This window comes from Pristiophorus japonicus, chromosome 6, assembly GCF_044704955.1.
Source record: "Pristiophorus japonicus isolate sPriJap1 chromosome 6, sPriJap1.hap1, whole genome shotgun sequence".
NCBI classification, from domain to species: Eukaryota; Metazoa; Chordata; class Chondrichthyes; family Pristiophoridae; genus Pristiophorus; species Pristiophorus japonicus.
Genome location: NC_091982.1, coordinates 216,082,972 through 216,110,421, shown reverse-complemented (window position 1 = coordinate 216,110,421; position 27,450 = coordinate 216,082,972). Strand labels below are relative to the sequence as shown.

Here is a 27,450-nt window from a genome sequence, read left to right as displayed (position 1 = left end):
CACTGCCACCCAACTTAGTGTCATCCGCAAATTTGGAGATACTGCATTTAATCCCCTCGTCTAAATCATTAATGTACAATGTAAACAGCTGGGGCCCCAGCACAGAACCTTGCGGCATCCCACTAGTCACTGCCTGCCATTCTGAAAAGTACCCGTTTACTCCTACTCTTTGCTTCCTGTCTGACAACCAGTTCTCAATCCACGTCAGCACACTACCACCAATCCCATGTGCTTTAACTTCACAATATACACTGAGCAGAGGGAAGCAGATTATTTTGGAAAAAATTGAAGTTGTTCATTTTTGATTCATGGTTTCCAGATATTAGTTGTACTTTATTCAACTTCGGTTAAACATGCAGACAAAAATTAAAGATTTTTACAATTCATTGAATCTGGAAAAACATGCACCTAACCTTCCCCTCAACCAATTTCCTCTCCTTCCCTCATATTGGGGTATGGTTCCGTGGATGTGATTTGCCTTGTGGTATCTAAGCAAAGTAACCATTCTTCATGTGTGAGGCTCAACGGAATATTGATGGGTTGTTGAACTTGGGGAGGCTGCGCACTGTCCTCAGCTGACATTGACGCACAAACTTCCAGCAGGATTGCTGAATTACAATACGGATTGGGATGCTGATTTCCACCTCAACCAGAGGCGTTTCTTGCTCTGTATGGCTAAGTTGGCCATTGGAGCCATTGGGAAGACAAGTTCATAATTGCATCTGGAAAAAGTCACATTATATCCCCCATTTGAGAGTGAGTTGGGTAAATTGTAGCTTTCTTTATCAATTCACTGCCTTGAATTCTATAAATTAAGGGCATATATATTCAGTTATTTTATTTAGTGCTAGACACACACACCAGTTTAATCTATGATAAGTTTAATCCTGTTTAGAATTGTTTGTTTAAGTAGTGATAATATAAATATTGAAAAGACTCCACTATTCCATCATTTCACAATCTAGTGCCTTGAATTCACTGATCTTTGTAAACTATTTTGAAGTTCTTCAAGTTCAAAACTAACAATTCAGTGATGTCTAATTTAGTATTTTCAACACAGAAATGTTAACACAGGAGGAGGTCGTTCCGCCCTTTTCCCTTGAGCTGAATTTAAGCCCCTCTTAGTGATTTTTTTTCACCATTCTTTTTCCCTGTACCCCAGTCTAATTCAATTTACCTGCTTTATCCCTGTACCCTGTTATATTCTCTGAATAATTATTCAGTGCCTTTTTAAATGACACAATTGTGGTTTTTTTTGAATGAGACAATTGATTTTTAGCATTGATCACCATCTGTGGTTAAAGCATTCGACATTCTGATAACTTTGGCTGAAAAAGCTTCTAATCTCTCCCTTTATGTACCTTGTTTTGTTTATCTTGAGATCATGGCTTTGTGTCTTTGATTTATGTACCAATAGAAATAAACTATCTATGCTCATGTCACTTCCTTTTTATCACTTTGAACACCTCTATCAAATCTCCTCTCAGTCTAAGATCTGATGAAGGATTCACACCCAAAGCATCTCAAACTGCAGTTTTTCCCTATAAATGATGATTCCACCATTTTCTATTTTCATTTCAAATTTCCTCATTTCATTCCCTTTCAATTTGACCGAACCAAGCCCCAGTTCCTTTTAATAAAAACAGAAAATGTAGGAAACGCTCAGCCGGTCGGGCAGCATGTGTGGAAAGAGAAAGAGAATTAACGGAGTTCTGACGAAAGGCCATCGACCTGAAACGTTAAATATGTTTTGCTCGACAGATGCTGCCTGACCTGATGAGTATTTCCATCATTTTCTGTTTTAAATTTCAGATTTCCAGCATCTGTAGTATTTTGCTTTTGCCCTAGTTCCTTTAGCCTTTCCTTATAACTAAGACCCTTCATCCCTGGTATTATCTTAGTAAATTTCAGTTGCACTGTCTCATGGGATATATTGTAACTATATTGTGCAACATTCTGTTATAAATCTTTCTTTTCTGTGTGCTTCATGTTTTTTTTAAACGGATAAAACTGACAACCTTTTTCCACTGCCAGACTTCCTCTGCCCTCTCCCCACACCAAATAACACCTGCAATATTTTATACAGTGCTAATTATCTTAAGTTTATTCTACTGGTCAGTCAAATTGAAGCAATGTTTCTTTCTCTGCTAGGTCTGCGGTGTTGGAATTGCTTCAGCTTGGGAGCTGCAGCTGCATGATGAGACCCATCTTTCTCAAACTCACTTGTTTTGAGTGTAATTGTATGTGTTTCACTAGGGAAACTTGTCCTTAGACAGTTGTGCTGGAATCGTTAAATTTACTATTCTGCTTTTTTTTAAAAAAAAGCTCTTCTAAAATAAAAACCATTAATGGTCTCTGATCTATTTCCTTTTCTGAAGGCATTGGTTTCTTGCTGTGCTATGGTTCCATGTGTGCTGGTTGCTATTGCTATCAAGGGGATTCCGACAATGTCACAAATTGTGAAAGTTAAAAAATTGCATAGTAACCTTCGAAAAGAATGGTGGAAACAAACCTATGACCCTCGGACTGTATCTGACTCCTCGGCCCTGTTAGTTATGGCCTCAAAGCCTGGGCACTCCATTCCTACTGTGTTTATATTTCTTATTTGCTGATTTGTCTTGTTTGAATTTTGTGAAGCTGGTGATCTGGACAGGGCTGCTTTTATAGAATCATAGAATGGTTACAACACAGAACGAGGCCATTCTCTGCAAGAGCACTTCAGCTATTCCCACTCCCCTGGCCTTTCCCCGTAGCCCTGCAATTTTTTTCTCCTTCTGGTACTTATCCAATTCCAATTTGAAAGCCACGAATGAATCTGCCTCCACCACCCTCTCGGGCAGTGCATTCCAGACCATAACCACTCGCTGTGTAAAAAAAGGTTTTTCATCATGTAGTCGTTGGTTCTTCTGCCAATCACCTTAAATCTGTGTCCTCTGGTTCTCGACCCTTCTGCCAATGGGAACAGTTTCTCTCTATCGACTCTGTCTAGACCCCTCATGATTTTGAACACTGCATTGCCCTCATCAACCCTCTCGGTTACCTCTTCAAAAAACTTAATCAAGTGAGTAAAACATGATTTGCCTTTAACAAATCTGTGCTGGCTTTCCTTAATTAATCCACACTTGTCCCAAGTGAATGCTAATTCTGTCCCTGGTATCGTTTCTAAAAGCTTTCCTACCACCGAGGTTAAAGTGACTTGCCTGCAGTTGCTAGGTTTATTTGTTGCACCCTTTTTTCAACAAGGGTGTAACATTTACAATTCTCCAATCCTTTGGAACCACCCTGTATGTAAGGAGGATTGGTAGATTGTGGCCAGTACCTCTGCAATTTCACCTTTACTTCCCTCCGCATCATGTTGCTTATTAATGCTTATTAAGGTGAGAGTCTGGGGTTGGAGAGGCCGATAAAGGCTGCGAGATCAGGATTCGGGAGGTGCGTCGCTGAGGCGAGAGTCCGGGGTCGGAGAGGCCTATAAAAGCCGCGAGATCAGGAGTCTGGAGGTGCATCGCTGAGGCGAGAATCCGGGGTCGGAGAGGCCTATAAAGGCCGCGAGATCAGGAGTCGGGAGGTGCGTCGCTGAGGCGAGAGTCCGGGGTCGGAGAGGCCTATAAAGGCCGCGAGATCAGGAGTCGGGAGGTGCGTCGCTGAGGCGAAAGCCTGGGGTTGGAGAGGCCAGCTTGTGCAGCTGCAGGGAGAAGGCAATAAAGAAGTAGAAAGAAATCAAAAGGTGACATCACAACCAAGGGGGGGGTAAGTGATTGGTAAGTAGCTTTTCTTTTTCCTTCTTTATCACTAAATAACACTTAGCATTGTTGTTGCCAATTTAAGTTAATCTAAAAGTTAAGTCATGGCAGGAGAGCTCGGACATGTGTTATGCTCCTCCTGTACCATGTGGGAAGTCAGGGACGCTTCCGGTGTCCCTGATGACTACGTGTGCAGGAAGTGTATCTGTCTCCAGCTCCTGACGGACCGCATTGCGGCACTAGAGCTGCGGGTGGATTCACTCTGGAGCATGCACGATGTTGAGAATGACGTGAATAGCATGTTTAATGAGTTGGTCTCACCGCAGGTAAAGGGTACACAGCCAGATAGCAAATGGGTGACCAACAGGAACAGCAGTGCAGGAAGGTAGTGCAGGGGTCCCCTGCGGTCATCCCCCTGCAAAACAGATACACCGCTTTGGGTACTGTTGAGGGGGATGACTCATCAGGGGAGGGCAGCAGCAGCCAAGTTGATGGCACCGTGGGTGGCTCTGCTGCACAGATGGGCAGGAAAAAGAGTGGGGGAGCTATAGTGATAGGGGATTCAATTGTAAGGGCAATAGATAGGCGTTTCTGCGGCCGCAACCAAGATTCCAGGATGGTATGTTGCCTCCCTGGTGCAAGGGTCAAGGATGTCTTGGTGCATATAGGTACCAACGATATAGGTAAAAAACGGGATGAGGTCCTACGAGACGAATTTAAGGAGCTTGGAGCTAAATTTAAAAAGTAGGACCTCAAAAGTAGTAATCTCAGAATTGCTACCAGTGCCATGCGCTAGTCAGAGTAGGAATCGCAGGATAGCTCAGATGAATACGTGGCTTGAGCAGTGGTGCAGAAGGGAGGGATTCAAATTCCTGGGACACTGGAACCGGTTCTGGGGGAGGTGGGACCAGTACAAACCGGACGGTCTGTACCTGGGCAGGACCGGAACCAATGTCCTTGGGGAGTGTTTGCTAGTGCTGTTGGGGAGGAGTTAAAAACTAATATGGCAAGGGAATGGGAACCTATGCAGGGAGGCAGAGGGAAACAAGAGGGAGACAGAGGCAAAAGATAGAAAGGAGAATAGTAAAAGTGGAGGGCAGAGAATCCCAAGGCAAAAAGCAAAAAGGGCCACATTACAGAAAAATTCTAAAATGGCAAGGTGTGTTAAAAAGACAAGCCTGAAGGCTCTGTGCCTCAATGCGAGGAGTATTCGGAATAAGGTGGACGAATTAACTGTGCAGATAGCAGTTAATGGATATGATGTAATTGGCATCACAGAAACATGGCTCCAGGGTGACCAAGGCTGGGAACTCAACATCCAGAGGTATTCAACATTTAGGAAGGATAGACAGAGAGGAAAAGGAGGCGGGGTGGCGTTGCTGGTTAAAGAGGAAATTAATGCAATAGCAAGGAAAGACGTTGGCTTGGATGATGTGGAATCGGTATGGGTGGAGCTGCAGAATACCAAAGGGCAGAAAACGCTGGTGGGAGTTGTGTGCAGGCCACCAAACAGTAGTAGTGAGGTTGGGGACAGCATCAAACAAGAAATAAGGGATGTGTGCAATTAAGGTACAGCAGTTATCATGGGCGACTTTAATTTAGATATAGATTGGGCTAACCATACTGGTAGCAATGCGGTGGAGGAGGATTTCCTGGAGTGTATTAGGGACAGTTTTCTTGACCAACTAGAGAGCGGGCCATCCTAGACTGGGTGATGTGTAATGAGAAGGGACTAATTAGCAATCTTGTGCGAGGCCCCTTGGGGAAGAGTGACCATAATATGGTAGAATTCTTTATTAAGATGGAGAGTGACACAGTTAATTCAGAAACTAGGGTCCTAAACTTAAGGAAAGCTAACTTCGACGGCATGAGTCGCGAATTGGCTAGAATAGACTGGCAAATGATACTTAAAGGGTTGACGGTGGATAGGCAATGGCAAACATTTATAGATCACATGGATGAACTTCAACAGTTGTACATCTCTGTCTGGAGTAAAAATAAAATAGGGAAGATGGCTCAACCGTGCCTAACAAGGGAAATTAAGGATAGTGTTAAATCCCAGGAAGAGGCATATAAATTGACCAGAAAAAGCAGCAAACCTGCGGACTGGGAGAAATTTAGAATTCAGCAAAGGGTTTAATTAGGAGGGGGAAAATAGAGTACGAGAGGAAGCTTGCCAGGAACATAAAAACTGACTGCAAAAACTTCTATAGCTATGTGAAGAGAAAAAGATTAATGAAGACAAACATAGGTCCCTTGCAGTCGGACTCGGGTGAATTAATAATGGGGGACAAAAAAATGGCAGACCAATTGAACAAATACTTTGGTTCTGTTTTCACGAAGGAAGACACAAATGACCTTCCGGATGTACTAGGGGACTGAGGGTCGAGTGAGAAGGAGGAACTGAAGGATATCCTTATTAGGTGGGAAATTGTGTTGGGGAAATTGATGGGATTGAAGGCCGATAAATCCCCGGGGCCTGATTGTCTGCATCCCAGAGTACTTGAGGAGGTGGCCCTAGAAATAGTGAATGCATTGGTGATCATTGTCCAACAGTCTATCGACTCTGGATCAGTTCCTATGGACTGGAGGATAGCAAATGTAACACCACTTTTTAAAAAAAGGAAGGAGAGAGAAAACGGGTAATTATTGACCGGTTAACCTGACATCAGTAGTGGGGAAAATGTTGGAATCAATTATTAAGGATGAAATAGCAGCGCATTTGGAAAATGACAGGATCGGTCCAAGTCAGCATGGATTTGTGAAAGGGAAATCATGCTTGACTAATCTTCTGGAATTTTTTGAGGATGTAACAAGTAGAGTGGGCATGGGAGAACCAGTGGATGTGGTGTATTTGGACTTTCAAGGTCCCACATAAGAGATTGGTGTGCAAAATCAAAGCACATGGTATTGGGGGTAATGTACTGGCATGGATAGAGAATTGGTTGGCAGACAGGAAGCAGAGAGTCGGGATAAACGAGTCCTTTTCGGAATGGGAGGCAGTGACTAGTGGAATGCCGCAGGGCTCAGTGCTGGGGCCCCAGCTCTTTACATTATACATTAATAATTTAGATGAAGGAATTGAGTGTAATATCTGCAAGTTTGCAGATGACACTACAGTGTGAGCTGTGAGGAGGATGATGAGAGGCTGCAGGGTGATTTGGACAGGGTAGGTGAGTGGGCAAATGCATGGCAGATGCAGTATAATGTGGATAAATGTGAGGTTATCCACTTTGGTGGTAAAAACACGAAGGCAGAATATTATCTGAATGGTGGCAGATTAGGAAAAGGGGAGGTGCAACGAGACCTGGGTGTCATGGTTCATCAGTCATTGAAAGTTGGCATGTAGGTACAGCAGGCGGTGAAGAAGGCAAATGGCATGTTGGCCTTCATAGCTAAGGGATTTGAGTATAGGAGCAGGGAGGTCTTGCTGCAATTGTACAGGGCCTTGGTGAGGCCTCACCTGGAATATTGTGTTCAGTTTTGGTCTCCTAATCTGAGGAAGGACGTTCTTGTTATTGAGGGAGTGCAGCGAAGGTTCACCAGACTGACGGGTTTAGACAGGTTAGATGCAGAAAGAATGTTCCCAATGTTGGGGAAGTCCAGAACCAGGGGTCACAGTCTGAGGATAAGGGGTAAGCCATTTAGGACCGAGATGAGGAGAAACTTCTTCACCCAGAGAGTGGTGAACCTGTGGAATTCTCTACCACAGAAAGTAGTTGAGGCCAATTCACTAAATATATTCAAAAGGGAGTTAGATGAAGTCCTTACTACTCGGGGGATCAAGGGTTATGGCGAGAAAGCAGGAAGGGGGTACTGAAGTTTCATGTTCAGCCATGAACTCATTGAATGGCGGTGCAGGCTAGAAGGGCTGAATGGCCTGCTCCTGCACCTATTTTCTATGTTTCTATGTCTATGTTTCTATGATTCCAGGGGTGGCTGGACTGACATATGAGGAGATACTGGATCAACTGGGCCTTTATACACTGGAGTTTAGAAGGATGAGAGGGGATCTCATAGAAATGTCTAAGATTCTGACTAGATGGGACAGGTTAGATGCGGGAAGAATGTTCCCGATGTTGGGAAAGTCCAGAACCAGGGGACATAGTCTTAGGATAAGGGGTAAGCCATTTAAGACTGATGAGGAGAAACATCTTCACTCAGAGTTGTTAACCTGTGGAATTCCCTTCCGCCGAGAGTCGTTGATGCCAGTTCATTGGATATATTCAAGAGGGAGTTAGATGTGGCCCTTATGGTTAAGGGGATCAAGGGGTATGGAGAGAAAGCGGGAAAGGGATACTGAGGTGAATGATCAGCCATGATCATATTGAATGGTGGTGCAGGCTCGAAGGGTTGAGTGGCCTACTCCTGCACCTATTTTTTATGTTTCTATGTTTTCAATTAGAACACAGATGTTAGTCCTAGCAACTTGAGATATATACAAATTAATGGGACCGCAGAGTAAACTTACTACTTACACTTGATTAATTTTAATGGATGGTAAATCATGGTTTCGGACATAAGAACATAAGAATTGGGAGCAGGAATCGGCCATGCGCCCCCTCGAGCCTGCTCCGCCATTCAATGAGATCATGACTGATCTACCTCAACACTGCTATCCCCATATCCCTTGATTCCCTTAAATTCAAAAATCTATTTATCTCGGTCTTGAATATACTCAAAGACTGAGCCTCTGCAGCCCTCTGGTAGAGAATGCCAAAGATTCACCACCCTCTGAGTGAAGAAGTTTCTCATCTCAGTCCTAAATGGCCGACCCCTTATTCTGAGACCCCTGGTTCTCGACTCCCCAGTCAGAGGAAACATCCTACTTGTATCTACCCTGTCAAGCTCTGCAAGAATTTTGTACGTTTCAATGAGATCACCTCTCATTCTTCTCGACTCTAGAGAATATAGGTCTAGTCTACTCAATCTCTCCTCGGAGGACAATATCCCCATACAGGAATCAGTCTGGTGAACCTTTGTTGTACTCCTTCAATGGTAAGTATATGCTTCCTTGGGTAAGACGACCAAAACTGTACACAATAACCAGGTGCGGTCTCACCAGGGCCCATTTGAACTGCAGTAAAACGTATTTACACTTGTATTCAAATCCTCTCGTAATAAAGGCCAGCATTCCATTTGCTTTCTTAATTGCTTGCTGTACCTGCATGTTACCTTTCAGTGATTCGTGTACAAGGACACCCAGGTCCCTCTGAACACCAACATTTCCCAATCTCTCATCTTTTTAAAAAGTACTCTGCTTTTCTATTCTTTTCCTACCAAAGTGGATAAGTTCACATTTCTCCACATTATGTTCCATTTGCCATGTTCTTGTCCACTCACTTAGCCTGTCTATATCTCCTTGAAGTCTCTGCAACCTCCTCACAACTTTCATTCCCACCTAGCTTTGTATCATCAGCAAACTTGGTTTGTCTGTGCAGTTTCCTGTTGAGAGTGAGGATCTGTGACAAGAGCTCACAATCATAAAGTTTAGCTTGTGGATTTAAACTTGACCAGTCAATCTCCCGTGGTACTGACACAGCGAGTCAAGATCATGTGTACTATGCAGGACAAGAGGGCATAGGAATGATTGGAACCGAGAGAAAAGGGAGATGGGGGTTGGTGGAGTGGGTAGGAAAGAGTGAGCTGGAGGAAAGCAGAGGCAGAAGATGGAGAGGGGAGGAGAGCGGAATTGGACGTGGGACAGGAAGCCGGAGAGGATGGAGGCAAGGGGAAATGGGGGAGATACTGCCGGATTCTTGCACCCTCTCCTCTATGCTCCAAAATCTCCACCCCCGCACCCCCCATCCCCCTCTGGAGATCTGCTGAACTCCTTTCAGTGCTACCAGGCCTCTAGAGTGCACTCCCAGCCATTGTTCCCACTAAGCTGCACAGCCGCGCAGGGATCTGGTGGTCCCACATAGGCTGCTCACAGCTTTTACATGTAAGAAACAGTGCATGTGTGAAAATTTGAATGGGCCGTGCAGCTCTCCTGGGATTTTCACCCTCCCCATTGATGCCAGACACTGGGTCTATCCCTCAAAATGATGCTAGATATTGAGAATCTATCCAGCATTACCAGACCCTGGGTCCCCTTCTCAGTGCATCCAGATTCCAGGCCACCTCCAATGCTGTCAGTGTGCTTGGTATATTAACACCGTGTGCGCGCACTGGAAATCTGAAATAAAAAACGAAAATGCTGTTCAGCCATTTTATCTATTAAATTAAAAACAAAAAATGCTGGAAATACTCAGCAGGTCAGGCAGCATCTGTGGCGAGAGAAACAGACAAAAGGTCATCCACCTGAAACATTGTGCCCAAATTTGGCCCTCCCGTTTTTTCAACGCACTCACATGAAATGCGGCAACTTCCTACCATCCAGATGGTGGCAAAAAGATGTCCCCGGAGTCTGGCCTCTCTGCCGACTCTCCCGGGGCTTGGCGTGGTGTGGCAATTCAATTAGGGGGCGGAGCTAGGGACCTGCGCTCAAGAGTGCCGGCAGCTCAACGCATGCGCACGAGGTTTCACGCATGCGCAGTAGCTCCTCTGCAGCGTGGGACCCGATGTCCTGCCCCCATCCCAGGCCGAGTGGCGTCACGACACGCGCCGGGCTGCTACACGTCATGGAGAGAGTCCTGCACCTATCCCCACCGAGTGGCCTCCCGCACCGGCCGGCCGGTCCACTGACTTCCCGGGCTGAGGTAGGACTTAAGTTTTATTTTTTTATTTATTATTGATGGTTGTGCTTTGTTTAGTGAGGAGAGTTTTGGTGGTGGGTGGGGAGGGCGCGGGGGTGGGGTGGGAAGTGGGAAAGAGAGTTTTGATCGGGCAGGGGAGGGGGAAAAGAGTTTTGATCGCGGGTGGGTGAGGGGGGAGTTTTGATGTGGGAGGGGAGGGGGTAATAGCGGTGTTGCCAGTAATTGTAATGAGCTTACTCGAGACTTCTTTCCTTAACCCTGTTGATGAAAATACTTCTCTACATAAGAACATAAGAATTACGAGCAGGAGGTACTTCTATTTTTTATTCGGATATTTTGAAAAATTATGTAAATATGTTTTGTCTCTATTTTTATTATTGTAGTTTAAGCTTTCATGAATGCTTCTGTTGTATAGTAAATTCACTTTGCGAAGTTTTTCATATGATGCCCTGTCTAGCTGCTTGATTCTATTCACATTCTTTAGTTAAGTCATTAAGTTCCTACCTGCACTTATTTCTTAACTCCCCGCAAGGGCTTTCTGTGCGACCACAAGTGACCACATACGCAGACCTAAGTTAGTTTGGAGCAACTATTAGCTGTCCAGACTGGCTTAAATGGCCAAAATGGGCGTAGGCGGCTGGTAACGCCCCTTTTTGGGGAAAAAAAAAACTGAACAAAAAAAATCCTAACTAACTCGCTTCCACTGGCGCAAATTGAATGTGCAGAATGGGGATTTTTAAGATAGTCCAGAAAAATCAAGTTGCTCCAAAAAAAATGGAGCAACTCCTGGGCAAATTTTGGCCCATTAACTCTGTTTTTCTCTCTCCACAGATACTGCCTGACCTGCTGAGTATTTCCAGCATTTTTTTTAGTTTAATAGATAAAATGGCTTAACTTGGTAAAATAAAATCCCATAACACAAAACTTCTCTCTCATTTTCAAAAAATAGACTGGCCTATTATTGGTGAAGGGAGAGTGCCAGATTGGATTTGAATACAGAAACCAATGTCCACTTTATGCCATAAATTATTTGGTTTTAACAACTGATTACCAAAACCCAATTTTAGATATTTGTGTGTGTGTGTTTGCGTATGTATGTGTGTCTGTATAAACACGTGTGTGTGTGTGTGTATATATATATATATATATATTTCTTTTTAGTTTAAATTGCATTTATTGATGGAGAAGTATCAGGCTTAAAAAACACTCTTGCAGAAAAGCTAGGGCATGGTCAATCAATAGCTTTTTTTCCCCCCTCTACAAAGAAAAAGCCCTGTGTGAACTAGTTGGATGAAATGACAGGAAAATGGAGGGTGAATCTATCCAAATTTGTGTGCGTAAATCTGTGATTCATGTTATTACTTATGCAACGTATCTGAGCAATTACAAGTGTGGTTGACGTGTAATAAATGGAATTGTCATATTGGGTGAGAGTTTTCTGAAGCTGAAGTTACAGCATCTTGTGGAACTGGAGTAGAAGGATTTACTTGCATTTGGTTAGTGCTGTTCTTAAGCTGAAAATGCAGATGTTGGGTGATTAGATGTTCTATTACCCAGTGCCAACATCCACAACTTTGATCACAAAAATGTATTCATTTATTCAATATGCATTTAAAAAAGCAGTATGTAACAGAGTTCAAAGTCTGTAATTCAGTTTTGGTTCCTGTTGATGTCACAAATTTATTGCCAGAATCTCTTCACTGAGATTTGGGCGCGGTGTCTTCCAAAAGTCCAAGCAAATTCTGTTTTAAGTTTTTTTTTGTGCTGGTAGGGTCTGATTTAATAAATTAGCAGATTCGTAAAGCATGTACTTTACTTCTCATCTTGTTTGAGTTTAAAAAAAAATCTTAAATATCTGACATTTGTAAATGTTTAGCTAATAATGAACTTATTAAATCTAGCAAAGCCGATCATAGCTTCGGTGCTGAAAATATATAATGTGTTGCATTAGAATCCATGGTGATTCTCTATTTCTTTTACTCATTGTTGAATAATACACCAGAAACAACAGTAAAGTTTAATGGAAATCATGAATTTGTGCTTTAAAAGTAGTAAAAATTTGGAGAATGGCAAAGGTTTCATGAGATCTGTTGTTTGTCATATTGCAAATTTGTAGTTGCTTTTCTTCTGCATACTGCTTCAAATACTTTTAAAGCACACTGCAACCCTTATGATGGCCCCAGCCAGGCTGATTATACAAGCAGACTTGCAATCTGATGTTTATGCTCCAAGCAAGCTTGCCATGAGCTTACACACGTATCCACCCAGCCTTGCCTGAGAAAGTGTTAGGTGACTCGGCTTGGAGCTGATGACATTTAGGTCAGTGATGGTGTCAATGAATTACATCTGCCCAGTCCTCCTTCCTGTTTTTCTCCATGACGTCAATACATAATTGTGAAGAATACACAATTCTTTAACTCCTTAATGCAGCAGTTGCAAAAAAAATATTTTAACACATTGACAAAACAAAAATGGAAAATCATTTGTTTCATCATCCTATGAAATGTTACTCTATATTTGTAGCAGATGGTATTGTATTTAAGTTATTTTTTTGAATAAGGTTAAAATGTTCCTCTATTGTGTTCTGGTAGAAAGGTCATTGGACTGTGTGGTGAGTGCTCGTGGGAATGAAGGCGGTCATTCTGCATCTTGAACCCACCTAAATAAAAACTCGAATAATTTATCTCAATCTAATCCTGCAACAGGAAATGAGTGCTGTCAGACATAGTTTTCTCATAGTGCTTAAAGGCTGTTAGAAAAGAAATCCCCCTCCAAAACACTTTAGCTTGTCTGGATTGACCCACTAATTGACTGAATACACTTTATGAAATTAGTCGACTCCCAGCTTTTGACATTATGACCAGAAATGTTTTTGTACTGTTAATGTTGATTCCATGATCTCAGCAAGGAATACATTATCTTTGAAACTGATTATGTACGCAGCGAGTTGTTGTGATCTGGAATGCACTGCCTGAAAGGGTGACGGAAGCAGATTCAATAGTAACTTTCAAAGGGAATTGGATAAATACTTGGAGAATTGTTTTTTTTGCAGGGCTCTGGGGAAAGAGCAAAGGAGTGGGACTAATTGGATAGCTCTACCAAAGAGCTGGCACAGACACGATGGGCTAAATGGCGGCCTCCTGTGCTGTTTCTATGATCCATTTCTACACAACATATAAATCAGCTAAATAGAGTGAGAATGTGAAGATGAGAAAAATGCAGTTTAATGTATGCTGTATTAAAATGGTTTAAACAATTTGCAATGTCCTTGTAGGTAATTGCTGTTGCAACTTTGAGATAGGAGTATAAAAAACAGTCAATTGGAGGTACTTTCAAAAGATTTTTGTGACATTTAAGACAAGTTAACCTAAGTGATTTATTTTTTTCTTTAAAATCCTGATCTCACAGGATTTTGAATTACATTTAAGCTCACTATATAGCCTGGTCATAAACTGGCATTTAGATAGTTATTTTGTGCCTTTTCAGAAGGTTTATTGATTGGAGTACAGTGAATTCATTATGTGGGAATTGTACTGAAGTTCAGTTATTATTTTAATTTCCAGTTGTTACCCTATATGCAACTTTGGGAAGTCAAGCAATTGCACATGGTTTAAATGAAACAGAAGTCACTCATATCATCACAAGCAAGAAACTTCTGCAAACAAAGCTGAAGGTAAGTCACAGAATTCCATTGCTGATTGCAAGATTCTTTTTGTTTATTTCTCAATTTTCCAGTGTCTCTGCAAGAGGTTAAACATTCCTGTAATTTACAAATCACTTAAAAGGTAGGGAACGATTGATACGATCTTTTGATGTATTGTTGGGTGAGAGAGGTCATTTATGGTTAAACTGGGTTACTTCAGTAGTGGAACTCAGTAGTTCAAGGATTAAAGAACTCTAGCACAAACGTGAAACTCAAATTTTCTTTCTTTAGCTTATTGGAAATGTAATCAGATAAAATGTTTTGTGTGAAGATTGTGAAAATGACCTCGCACTCTAATATTAAAACTGAAAATAGACAAAGCTTTTATTAACTGCTTTTAGCATAATTTGACAATGTTAATCTTTGTGTTTTGTCAATTGAATTGAATTAGTGCAGTGTCTATGCATCTGGAATCAGTTTAAAAAAAATTGCACTGTTATTACTTCATTAAGGATAGTTTAGCCGTTAGATATATATTGCTCATAAAAACCTACAAAAAGTCAAGGATAAGAGAGGCCATTCAGCCCATTGAAATTTGCATGCTAACTGTCCCAGCCTAGCATCCAGCTGTGTTTTGAACGTCTTTAAAGTGTATCTCTATTACACTGTCTGGCAGATTATTCCAGACATGTATTGATATTATTTGTTCTAAGTAATGTTTTGCTTAGTTTATGCTATTGACCTCTGGTCTGATTATCCTGTCTTATTTGAATAATATTCAAGATTTACCTTATCTAAAGCATATTGAATATTTTATATCCTTCAAGATCTTTTCCCAGTCTGTAGGGACTGAGTTTTTAACCTTTCTTGCACGCGGCAGTTTCTTCAATTGCTACACATTCCTCTTGTAGCTGGGCAACCAGAACTATATATTGTATTCCAAGTGTGGCTGGGTTAGTGCATTGTACAGCCTTGGCAGAACCTCAGTAGATTCATATTCCACTATCTGTCTATAAATCTCAACATTTTAAGTTTTGTGATTGTCTCACCATATTACCCAATTTTGACAATAGCAATAATTCTAATGATACTGGCCCGGATTTTCTGGGGCCCATAACTGCATACGAGGTGTTTACGTGGCTGTAAGTGGCTCGCAGGATCTGGGTTTCTGCATGCAATGCGCAAGTGCAAAAACCACAACTTGCAATCTGTCAAGAATCAAGGGCCTTTTACCAGCGTAAGAATTTAAATAAGTACCTGTATTAAAACATTTTTTTTTAATTATTTGAACATAAAAAAGCTTTAAAATTAGTTATTTTTAGCCCCTTTACAAATGTTTAAATTTATTTTTCAAAATTAGTGTTTTGTTAATTTAAACATGTAATTGTTTTTTAATTTCAAGATTGTGTACATGTATTTTTTGGGTGATTCTTATTAAGCTTATGCAGATTCTGTATGTAAATGGAATCCCCAAAAGCATAATGGGAATCCCCTTTCTGATTGGTAGGGTTGGCCCACGTGATCCCAGGGGCATTTGTGGACCACATGTGCCCCGGGATACATGGGCCTTTACACAGGTGAACCCGGAGAGGCCCAAGAGCGCGAGTCTCCGTGGATCCAGGACCATCGGGTAGGTTCGTAGTTTTATTGCGGTTCGGAGGCATCTGCCCGCGGGAAGCCTCCGACTTCAAATTCAGACCCATTATTCATGTTGCAACATCCATTTTTCACCAAATAAACACGAAACAGTTGTTTAAAGTGATGGGCCTGGATTCATCCTAGACTTTTCATCCTTTCCCATTTCTGTTTCACAGGAAATCCTCCTTAATGTTCCAAAACTACAGCATATCATCATTGTAGATGATAAGCCAACAGCATGGGCTGAATATCCACGTGGCATCATGGTTCACAATATGGCAGCAGTGGAAGCATTGGGTGCAAAGCCAGAAAACTGTGTGTATTTTAGGTTTTCTTTTCTCTTTACTTTGTGTGTGTTTATATACCTTTCTGTGCAAGGTAAAGACATGCAGAAGTTACATTTGTATCCAGCTAATAGAAAAGCACAAAATACTGGAAATTCATGCAGGCCCGTCAGCTTTTGAAAGAGCAAACACAAGTTTAATATTTCTGCTTCAGCCCCTTCACAACTCTTGAGGTTTTGAAAGAGTTTTCAACCAAAATATATATTAGTGTTCTTTCTTTCAGATGCTGGCCTGCTGTGTATTTCGAATATTTCCTCCTTTATTTCAGATTTCCAACATTTACAGTTTTCTTTTTATCTATAAAATATGTTGGGAATTGGTTAATAGAATTAAATATATGGACTTGCAATGCATAATTTATTTAGTAAAGTGGGACAAGGTTTGTCAAGATAAGAAAGGGCAATGATGAATATTTTATTTTTCTTGATGTTCTTAGCCTGGTATTCCTAACTAGGCTGTTATAGTTTTGGTGTATTTACAGAGCAGCTTAAACAATGTGCATCAATTACAGGATCATAACAACACCCTCAGTTTCATCAGTGTGGCATTTGCATTGCTCTGATAGGAATGACAGGTGCGACTTAACATTTCCCACACCTGTTACGCTTTTGGCCTCTTTGAGTGAGACTGTTTAACTAATGCTGGTTCAAATTAAATTTAAGTCTTGCAGAAACTGCGGAGTGGATTGGGTCTGCACAATGGCTTCAGAACCTCTTGTCTTTATGCTATCGGACACAGGAAGTTTTTATTGAGGTTTGTCTCAGCTGGATTTGAACCCTAGTCCAAAGGTGAAAAAGACTGTGGTGTAACCCATTCACCATACGCTGCTTTATATTAGCAGTCAGCTGCTCAGTCAATCATGAGAAGTACTGGCTATCAGTTCCTAGCTTGTGTGAGAATATTTTCTGTCAGTGGGAAGCTGTAGTAAGAATTATTAGTTCTGTTAGTTTGACCATATGCCAGAGAACAGCTTGTCTGGCGGTTTTGTTCTTTGTAGTACATTAGAACCATAACACTAAAAACTGAAATGTTTTTCTTGATCTCTGAAATCATAAGAAAACTGAATTTTGCGCACTTATACTTTCACTGCATAGTAATGTATATTTCAGAATAAGAAATTTGTTGAATGAATTTTTCTTTTGCCTTCCTGCTTTATAAATCGTTCTTTCCATGCCTTGTTTTTCTTTCATGGTGTATCCATTTGCTGAAAGTCTCAAGGGCATGTGAATAAAGGACAACTCCATTTAGTGGAGACCTAGCACATCTGTAGCTAATTACAAGCAGTAGATGAATTGTATGGCTTTGTGCCCCTTAATTTGCAGAAAGCCATATCCCCATAAAATAGTATCTAAGGAATAGCCTGTACATTTTGTGTGACCGTTTAGATGGGCGATATGTAACAACATAACTGTGCTTATAGATGTGATGATGTATATGTGCCTTCTGCTTGTCTGATGGGACTCGGGTGCAGCTGTTCTTAGAAAGATCCTATTGCTCTAACTTTTGTTTTAAAATGGGTAATATTTTACTTCAGTTGTTCCAGGCCATTTTTTTAAAGCAGCTGTATAGCAAAGTCTCTTTTTTTTATTACAGGACATATATATGAGAATGTAAAACTTTACTAGTTAAGCATGCTATCCTTTCATCTCTGCGACCCTGTTTAAATCCAGCCCAGGCTGATGTACAGGAAGTTTTCTCTTTCCTAGGTTTAACGGTTCTATGTAAAATGAGGTGAGCAATTGTAATCTAGTTGTTGATGACCATAGATCCACTTGTTCAAATTGGCACTAAGGTGGCAATCTCACTCAGGACATAAAGGTGGCTGGTATCATACTGGTGTTCTTCCAAGGTTGACGAAGACTTATTGTTGAGGCAGAGTAGACAGAACTTGACCAAAAATCTAACCATGCAAAATCAGTCCAGGGGTTGCTTACATTGGCATTCGCTGCGCAAAGTGACAAAAGTATTCTGTTCCCTAGCCTGATGCTCATCTTCATGGATACAAAAATAACCAATGTCACAGTTATGGAAATATTAAAAGCCTAATCAGTTAACACCTCCTTTTACATATATAAAATAATTTGATTTCACTTGTCATTATTGTACAATTTGACTGCAGTTTTTGGAACAATGCTCCAGTTTATTTTAGCTTCAAATTAAATTTAGTCCACTGCAATTGGTCAATAACAGCAAATATCATTTAGGAGAGTGTTACCTCATTTTTCTTAAAGCTGTCTTTAAAAGGGTAAATTTTTTCATGGGGAAATGGATGGTTTCAAAGTTGTGAAAGTGTCTGAAAATAACGTCTTGAAAGTATTTCTATCTGTCCCTGTCACTACCTTGACAGTTGTCTACAAGCAAGCTTGTGAGCAAGATGATTTGCTAATAAATGAGCTGTGTTTGGCACTGAGATGGTGATCAGTAAAGCAATCCGAATGTTTGTTACGTAAAATATATCTCTAATAACGGGACAAACTAATTTTAGTATATGTTTCACCTTTTTAAATCCTTATTTTCAGCAATTAAAGAACTGGTTATTTCTTCCATCATAGTGAATAAAGTTCGGACCAAGCCAACATCTTCAGATATCGCAGTAATTATGTATACAAGCGGGTCTACAGGTCTGCCAAAGGGAGTGATGATCTCACACAGCAACCTCATTGCTGGAATCGCAGGGATGTGTTCTAGAGTTCCTGACTTGGGGTATGTTTGACTAATGATCCAAAGGGAAGTTTTATTGACCTACATTGGAAAAGTATGGTAAAATGTGGTGTATAAATAAACATCATGCATTTTTAACATTTCATTAGGGTTCAATTCATGCAGTGGTGTGTCCTAGGCTTTTAATTAACTTTAGTAGCGAAATAGGAGACAAATTTACACAGGTGAAACTTGGGCACGAGAAAGGAAAGAAAAGCCCAGAAAGTAGTGTCAATATAAAGTAACCCTACCACGGCTTTACCTCGTTGGGATCATATGTAGTCTAATGCTTTTATATTTGGTTACCCAATAAAGGTTTCTTATAACTCCAATCTAAATGCTTTTGACTGAAGAATAGAAACATAGAAAATAGGTGCAGGAGTAGGCCATTCGGCCCTTCGAGCCTGCACCACCATTCAATAAGATCATGGCTGATCATTCCCTCAGTACCCCTTTCCTGCTTTCTCTCCATACCCCTTGATCCCTTTAGCCGTAAGGGCCATATCTAACTCCTCCTTGAATATATCCAATGAACTGGCATCAACAACACTCTGCGGCAGGGAATTCCACAGGTTAACAACTCTGAGTGAAGAAGTTTCTCCTCATCTCAGTCCTAAATGGCCTACCCCTTATCCGAAGACTGTGTCCCCTGGTTCTGGATTCCCCAACATCGGGAACATTTTTCCCGCATCTAACCTGTCCAGTCCCGTCAGAATCTTAGACATTTCTATGAGATCCCCTCTCATCCTTCTAAACTCCAGTGTATAAAGGCCCAGTTGATCCAGTCTCTCCTCATATGTCAGTCCAACCATCCCTGGAATTAGTCTGGTGAACCTTTGCTGCACTACCTCAATAACCAGAACGTCCTTCCTCAGATTAGGAGACCAAAACTGAACACAATATTCCAGGTGGGGCCTCACCAAGGCCCTGTACAACTGCAGTAAGACTTCCCTGCTCCTATACTCAAATCCCCTTGCTATGAAGGCCAACATACATAAGAAGAATTAGGAACAGGAGTAGGCCATCTAGCCCCTCGAGCCTGCTCCGCCATTCAACAAGATCATGGCTGATCTGTAAGACCATTTGCCTTCTTCACTGCCTGCTGTACCTGCATGCCACCTTTCAATGACTGATGAACCATGACACCCAGGTCTTGCTGCACCTCCCCTTTTCCTAATCTGCCATTCAGATAATATTCTGCCTTCGTGTTTTTGCCCCCAAAGTGGATAACCTCCCATTTATCTACATTATACTGCATCTGCCATGTATTTGCCCACTCGCCTAACCTATTCTAGCCAATTCGTGCTTCATCCCGTCAAAGTTACCTTTCCTTAAGTTCAGGACCCTAGTTTTTGAATTAACTTTGTCACTCTCCATCTTAGTAAAGAATCCTACCATATTATGGTCACTCTTCCCCAAGGGGCCTCGCACAACAAGATTGCTCATTAGTCCCTTCTCATTACACATCACCCAGTCTAGGATCGCCAGCCCTCAAGTTGGTTCCTCAACATATTGGTCTCGAAAACCATCCCTAATACACTCCAGGAAATCCTCCTCCACCGCATTGCTACCAGTTTGGTTAGCCCAATCAATATGTTGCCCATGATTACTGTTGTACCTTTATTGCACACATCCCTTATTTCTTGTTTGATGCTGCCCCCAACCCCTCTACTACTATTTGGTGGCCTGCACACAACTCCCACTAGCGTTTTCTGCCCTTTGGTATTCCGTAGCTCCACCCATACTGATTCCACATCATCCAAACTAATGTCCTTCCTTACAATTGCATTAATTTCCTCTTTAACCAGCAATGCCACCCCGCCTCCTTTTCCTCTCTGTCTATCCTTCCTAAATGCTGAATACCCTTGGATGTTGAGTTCCCAGCCTTGGTCACCCTGGAGCCATGTCTCCGTGATGCCAATCACATCTTGTCTGTTAATTGCCATCTGCACAGTTAATTCGTCCACCTTATTCCGAATACTCCTCGCATTGAGGCACAGAGCCTTTAGGTTTGTCTTTTTAACACACTTTGACCCTTTAGAATTTTGCTGTAAAGTGGCCCTTTTTGTTTTTTGCCTTGGGTTTCTCTGCCCTCCACTTTTACTATTCTCCTTTTTATCTTTTGCTTATGTCTCCATTTTATTTCCCTCTGTCTCCCTGCGTAGGTTCCCATCCCCCTGCCATATTAGTTTAACTCCTCCCCAACAGCACTAGCAAAAACTCCACCTAGGACATTGGTTCCGGTCCTGCCCAGGTGCAGACTGTCTGGCTTGTATTGGTCCCACCTCAGATTAACCGCAAATTCTTAATTGAGTAGTACTCCTTGTGGCGTCAAATTCAAGTGGTGTAAATCTAAATCCTCCAGGGAAATCTCTCATCTTCTCCCTCCTGAGTCAGGCCTCACTATCGAGTTGCATTGCTTTAAGCACAATCAAATACTGAGGGTAGAAACCTAATCTTCATGGATGAGCTAAAATCTTTATCACTGAAATATAATGCTATTTAAAAAAAACAGGCTTGTTTATTGCAAAGAATAATTCTTTTAGCAAGAACGAAAAATAACTTGCACTTTTATAGCTCCTTTCACAACTTCAGGACATCTCAAAACACTTTACAGGCAAATAAGTATGTTTGAAGTGTAGTCACAGTTGTAATGTAGGTAAGTTTGGCAGCCGAATTGTACAGTGCAAGGTTTCACAAATAGCGATGCGACAAATGCGCAGATAATCTGTTTTAGTGATGGTGGTTGAGGGATAAATATTGGCCAGTACATTTGGAAAACTCTCTTGCTCTTCTTCGAAATAATGCCATGGGATCTTTTCGATCCAGCTGAGAGGGCCTTGGTTAACATCTCACCTGAATGTCAACACCTCCGACCTTGCAACAGTCCCTCAATACTGCACTGAAGTGTTGGCCAAGATTATGTGCTCAAGTCTCTATAGTGGGGCATGAACTTGCAACTTTCTGACTGAGAGGCAAGAGTGTTACCACTGAGCCAAGATATTGGGCCCAAGTTTCCACATGATTCGCGCCTGATTTTTAGGAGCAACTGGTGGAGAACGGACTATTTTAGAAATCGCAATTCTCCACATTTTTTTTTTCTGCAGTTCTAGTTTAGAACAGAATTTTTTCTTCAAAAGGGGGCGTGTCCGGCCACTGACTCCTGATTTGAAAGTTTCCACAGTGAAAATGTACTCCATACTAAAGTAGAATGGAGCCAGTGAAGATTTTTGTAGAACTGAAAAAACCTGTTCTACACATTAAAAAATCAGGCGCAGGTTACAAATTAGGCGTCCAGAACGAGGTGGGGGGGAAGGGGGGGGGGGGAACTCATTAAATTCGACAATAAATCCTTATTTATACTTCTACAAATATTATACAAATAAATCCAACCTGAATAAACATTTATAAGCCACGAAAAGATTAAATAAACCATCTTCCTACCTGTGTGAAAGTGCTTCAGCCAGGGAGAATTCTGCAGCCGTTCGTGCCGGAGAGAGAGAGAGAGAGAGAGAGAGAGAGGTGTCGGGTCTCGGGTCGGTGCGGGGGTGGGGGGGGAGCAGGTGTCGGGTCTCTGGGCAGGGGGGGGAGCGGGTCTCGGGTCGGGGTGGGGGAGGGAGCGGGTGTCGGGTCGTCGGGTGGGGGGGAGGTGGGGAGCGGGTGTCGGGTCGGGTCTGGTCGGCGGGGGAGCGAGTGTCGGGTCTGGTCAGGCGGGGAGCAGGAGCTGGCCGTGGGAGGAGCCCCAGTGAGGCCATTGGGCCAGGGCTAGGGGCTGCGTGCTTCGGGCCCCTCCCACACAGTTCGGCGCCTGGAGCTACTGCACTTGCGTGCCGACTGTAGCGCGCATGTGCAGAGGTCCCGGCACTGCTTTCAGCGCCGGGACCTTGCTCCGCCCCCCCACAGCTCGTGCTGACTGCGCCCAGGGCCAGAGGACCTGTAAGTAGGTGCAGACTACCGAGGATTTTTTTAGGCGCCGTTTTAGGCGCGAAAAACGGGCGCCCAGCTCGGAGGGGCGCCCGTTTTTTTTCTTGTGGAAACTTGGGCCCATTAAGTGTGTCAAATTCTGTTAAATGTATCTGTTTTTCTAATATCCATTCCTTGTGTAGTTGTTGAAAATATACATATCTGGATTTTATATTTATTTTAAAGACCAAAGGATACCTACATTGGTTACCTACCCCTGGCACATGTCCTGGAGCTGAGTGCGGAAACTCTTTGTATGGCTTGCGGCTGTTGTATTGGCTACTCCTCCCCTCAGACCTTAGCAGACCAGGTACAGGTTAACCAAATAAATTCCTTTTTAAAATCACATTTAGAATGGTCATGGTGGTAAAATATTAAATAGACCTATCTGCATTTTAAACAGTGTTGTTTTCTATTTCTGTTTCTCTTTTCATTAACAGCCTACCAATTACTTTATATACAATACTTTGCAGTACTTTTTTTGCCACTTGTCATTTCTGCTTATATTAGCATAACTGAATTTTCACCGATACTTTTAAAAGTTGAAAAATAGCATTGTGTATTCTAGTTGAGGGGAGCTATAATATATCATTGTAATCTCTATAATGTGCATTCTTAAACATGCATTTTTAATTGTGAAAATATATTAATCTGAATCAAGTGGTGAAAGGCACAGTTAAATTGTATTCTTGAAGGAGGACATTTACGTTTGGTTTATTTTATTATAAAAGTAACAGTTCTTTGTTATTTTGTAGTCTGCCAAAATCAAGAAAGGAAGCAAAGGCGATACAACAGTACTTAAACCAACACTATTGGCAGCTGTACCGGTAAGTTTTTGTTAACATTTGGACATGTTGGATTAAGTACCAGAGCCAGTCATTACAAGAAATATTTATACCATTTGTTGAGTTTTCATTGTGCACTCAGACAAGTGCTTATAATGCTTAATTCTAAAAGTGCATTGATGCTGTGCTACCTGTTCTAGTCGGGAAGTATATTGTTTATACTGCCTGGGTAGAACTGCAGTTCTGTTCAGGATAGAGCTCTGCAGTGTCCACGTTTTATTGTTTGAGAGCCCATGAGTACAAGCAGCGCGAGACTGCATCTTCCAGGGAGTCTCATCACTTCATTCTGATGTCCAGTTGGGCACATACTCTGGAGTTACAGTGCAATGTTGGTGTGTTTCAGAGGGGCAGATTGCACATGAGAGGAATTGGGGGAAGAGTTAGTGAAAATGGTCAGAGATAGGTTTTGAGGAAGCTTTTGAAGGTGGGGAGAGATCTGGCAAGGCAGAGATTTTAGAGCGAGAATACCAGTTTGGGGGCCCTTACAGCTGAACATTCTATTGCCGGGCAAGGGGACAAAAGTAGTCCAAACTCAAGAAAGCAGAAGCTGGGAGATGGTGCTGGAGCAGCAATGGCTACTGGATATATCCTGTACCTCTATAAGAACATTCTTCTTTCTTATAAAAGCAGCAAAACATCACTATCCGACCTTGTTTTAAGTTTAAAATTTTTTTTTTATTGAACAAAAGATGAACATGAATATATAACAGCAATTATTTTTAATTTAGTTTAGATATTACATAATTACTTTCTTGAACAAAAAATAATAAAAGGTTGCAATATATGTTAAATTTAATCTGGACTTTTCTCTGGTAGTTGTTTCTAATTGTGGGAGATATCTAGGCTAACCTATCTTCAGGGGGTTCTAACCTACTAAAAGATTATGGGGAGTGGGCAGGGAAATGGAGCTGAGTCCATGATCAGATCAGCCATGATATTAAATGGCGGAGCAGGTTCGAGGGACCAGATGGCCTACTACTCCTCCTCCTATTTCTTATGTTCGACTTGACTCAGCTCAGTTTGTTGAACATCTTCAGCTTATTAAATACCCCCGAGAACAGTTCCTAGGGTGATTAGTTGATTTACTGATTCATCTGTGCTGGACACTTGCAGCAGATTGGAGTGTGAGCCTTGTAACAGGTAATTTCATTAAGAGGAAGAGGCAGTGTCTTGAGTTGCTTGAAAAATATCTAGGCTGTGCACCACCACACTGAGTAATTTCACAAGTTCCTTTGTAAAGAAACCTCTGAGGTTCCTGCCAACTATTGAATCCTCGATGCCAGGGTCAGAAGGGTAACTTGGTGTCCAGTGTTCCAACAGAACAGATAACATGGCTGATCTGCAGCTGTTCGAAGCCTAACCTCTGGAAAAAGGGCAAAGGAAGTTGGGGATGTCCCTGAGCACCTTTCATGCAGATATGTTGAAAAGCAGATGGAAGGGAACTGGGAAAGCCTTGGCCCTTGTGTCTTGTGGCTGAGTTAAAGAATTATGAACCAAACTACCAAAAAAAAAATCAGTTTTGTCAAATACTAAAGACCAAGGGCTAGACTTTCGGCACATCGTCTCCTGCTTAGCGCCATATAAGCGCTGAGATTCAGGTTATTGCCCATATTTGATAAAAAATGGAAACTAGCGCCCGATTATCGCCCATTTATTGCCGGCGTAACTTTCGGCATACAGGAATGAGCTGCATCGCCAGGCCTACTTTTAAAAAAAAAAAAATATGTTGTCATCCTTGTGAAAGGCCCAGAATACTGTTTAATGAAAACTAGCGCCTGATTATCGCCCAGATTATCGCCGAGCGCTACTTTCGGCATTTTGCCCATAATTTGCCCAGATGATCGCTCACCCAAAAAGACGCTCAAGAATAGCTGCAATCAATGAACTTAACTCGACAGTATGGATGCCATTTTTTAAACTCGGAGGATCTTTAATAAAAGGCTGCTTAAAGTGGTTGGGAGGAGAATAATTCGTGAGTGATTTGAATCTTGCCAATCATCTAATCACATTGTATTTGTTGAGGACAATTTAAGAAGACAGATTAGGGCATTTATAGTGATTGGGCCTTTAATTTCTCAACCACTATTGATGACTATTCACATGCTGCAGAATAGAGATGGGAGAAGGTTCATTGAAGAGCATTATGTGCCCAATCAAAGAGGTGGCAAACTGCTGAGGAAGAGGAGACATTGCATCCAACGCATTTACAGGGATAAGCGATCATACCTGGGCTTGTCTGATAACATGTGCGTTCGAAGGCTGCGATTCCGAAAGGAGGTCATCAGTGAGATATGCTAGCTAGTTAAGGGAGATCTGCAGCCTGACAAAAGCAAAATACTGCGGATGCTGAAAACTGGAATAAAAACAGAAAATGCTGGAAATCTCAGCAGGTCAGGCAGCATCTGGAAACTTACCAGCACCATCAGGACTGCACTGCTGTTAAACTTACTGTGGCACTTTCCTTCTATGCATTGGGCTCCTTTCAGGCTTCAGCTGGCGACATTTGCGGTATCTCAGCACGCCACACATTGCTGCATTCGACACGTGACTGAAGCCCTTTACGCGCGCAGGATGGACTTTATAAACTTCCCTATGACCAGGGAGGCACAGAGTGAGAGGACTTTGGGGTTCTCGAGAATAGTAAACTTCCCCAAGGTGCAGGGAGCAATAGACTTTGCGCACATCGCCCTGCGTACAGTCTATTTACAGGATGCAGAGGTGTTTTGGAACCGAAAGGGATTCCGCTCCCTGAATGTGCAGCTTGTTGTCACCACAAGGAAATAATCATGGCAGTAAATGCAAATTTTCTAGGGAGCATCCATGATGCGCACATCTTGCATGAGAGCATTGTCTCTGACCCGTTTTAAGAGTCAGCCACAAGGTCACGGTCGAATGCTGGGGGATAAAGGATATGGCCTTGCCAGCTGGTCATGACTGCCCCCGCCCCCGCGTAAGCCCCAGACAGAAGCCGAGAAGCGCTACAACGAAAGTCATATAGCCACACGCACTATCATCGAAAAGACAATTGGAGTTCCGAAGCAGCGCTTCAGATGCCTGGACCACTCAGGAGGCAACCTACAATACCATCATGAGCAGGTCGCTGAGTTCATTGTGGTGTCCTCTCCTAGCTATCAGGAAAGGACAATAATTGCCAGATGGGAGCGCTGGTCTACCTCAGGAGAGAGGGAAGGTGGATGAGGAGGAGGACAATCAGCCTGTAGATGAACCCATGCCCCCACGCCCCCCCCCCACACCACTGGAAAAACCCCGTGGTAGTTACGCAGCTGCAAAACTGTTGCGCCAACAGCTAATAAATGAACGCTTTGCGTGAAGTTACATTGTTGACCGTTACAGTTGCATTACGTTTCATCCTTGCCTGGCGTGGTCTGGCATGGCCATTGTTTGTAACCCTTGTATTGATGTTTTACCATACGTTATTAGAAGACACTTCACAACAACTGTAAAGTTCAATTAAAAAGTTATATTTTAACAAGTGGTACAAAATATTTTTTTATCAAACTAGAACAACACCCCAACCCCCAACAAAATGTTTTCAAGACAATATAACAATAAAACCCTCCCACCACCCCCAACATTCAACAAATTAAAAACAAAATAATATAACAATAATATACCGCGCCCCCCTTGCCCCCCCCACCACCTGCAGCCACACTTCCTTCCTCTAATTTTATTACCCCCCCCCCCCCCCCCCCCCCCCCCCCGGGTCGTAAGCCCCACTTAATCCCCTAGTAACGGGACCATACGTCTTGCAGCAGAGTACCACGAGGGTTGCTGCTGTGGGGGGGCGGGGAGGGGAGGGTGTGTGACGTTGGCAGAATGACTTCAGTGGATCGAGAAGACGTTTGCGAAGAAATG

General features: G+C 42.3%; 1 protein-coding gene across 3 annotated transcripts in view; it reads left to right on the top strand.

The window, feature by feature from the left end:
- acsl3a (acyl-CoA synthetase long chain family member 3a) overlaps positions 1 to 27,450 on the top strand; it is a 165,891-nt gene that overhangs the window by 94,219 nt on the left and 44,222 nt on the right. For all 3 annotated transcript variants that reach the window (XM_070883594.1, XM_070883593.1, XM_070883595.1), the window contains 5 exons: positions 14,005 to 14,114; positions 15,899 to 16,037; positions 18,619 to 18,769; positions 22,916 to 23,039; positions 23,485 to 23,556. In XM_070883594.1, coding sequence (XP_070739695.1) covers positions 14,005 to 14,114; positions 15,899 to 16,037; positions 18,619 to 18,769; positions 22,916 to 23,039; positions 23,485 to 23,556 — 596 coding nt within the window. The remainder of the gene's footprint in view (positions 1 to 14,004; positions 14,115 to 15,898; positions 16,038 to 18,618; positions 18,770 to 22,915; positions 23,040 to 23,484; positions 23,557 to 27,450) is intronic.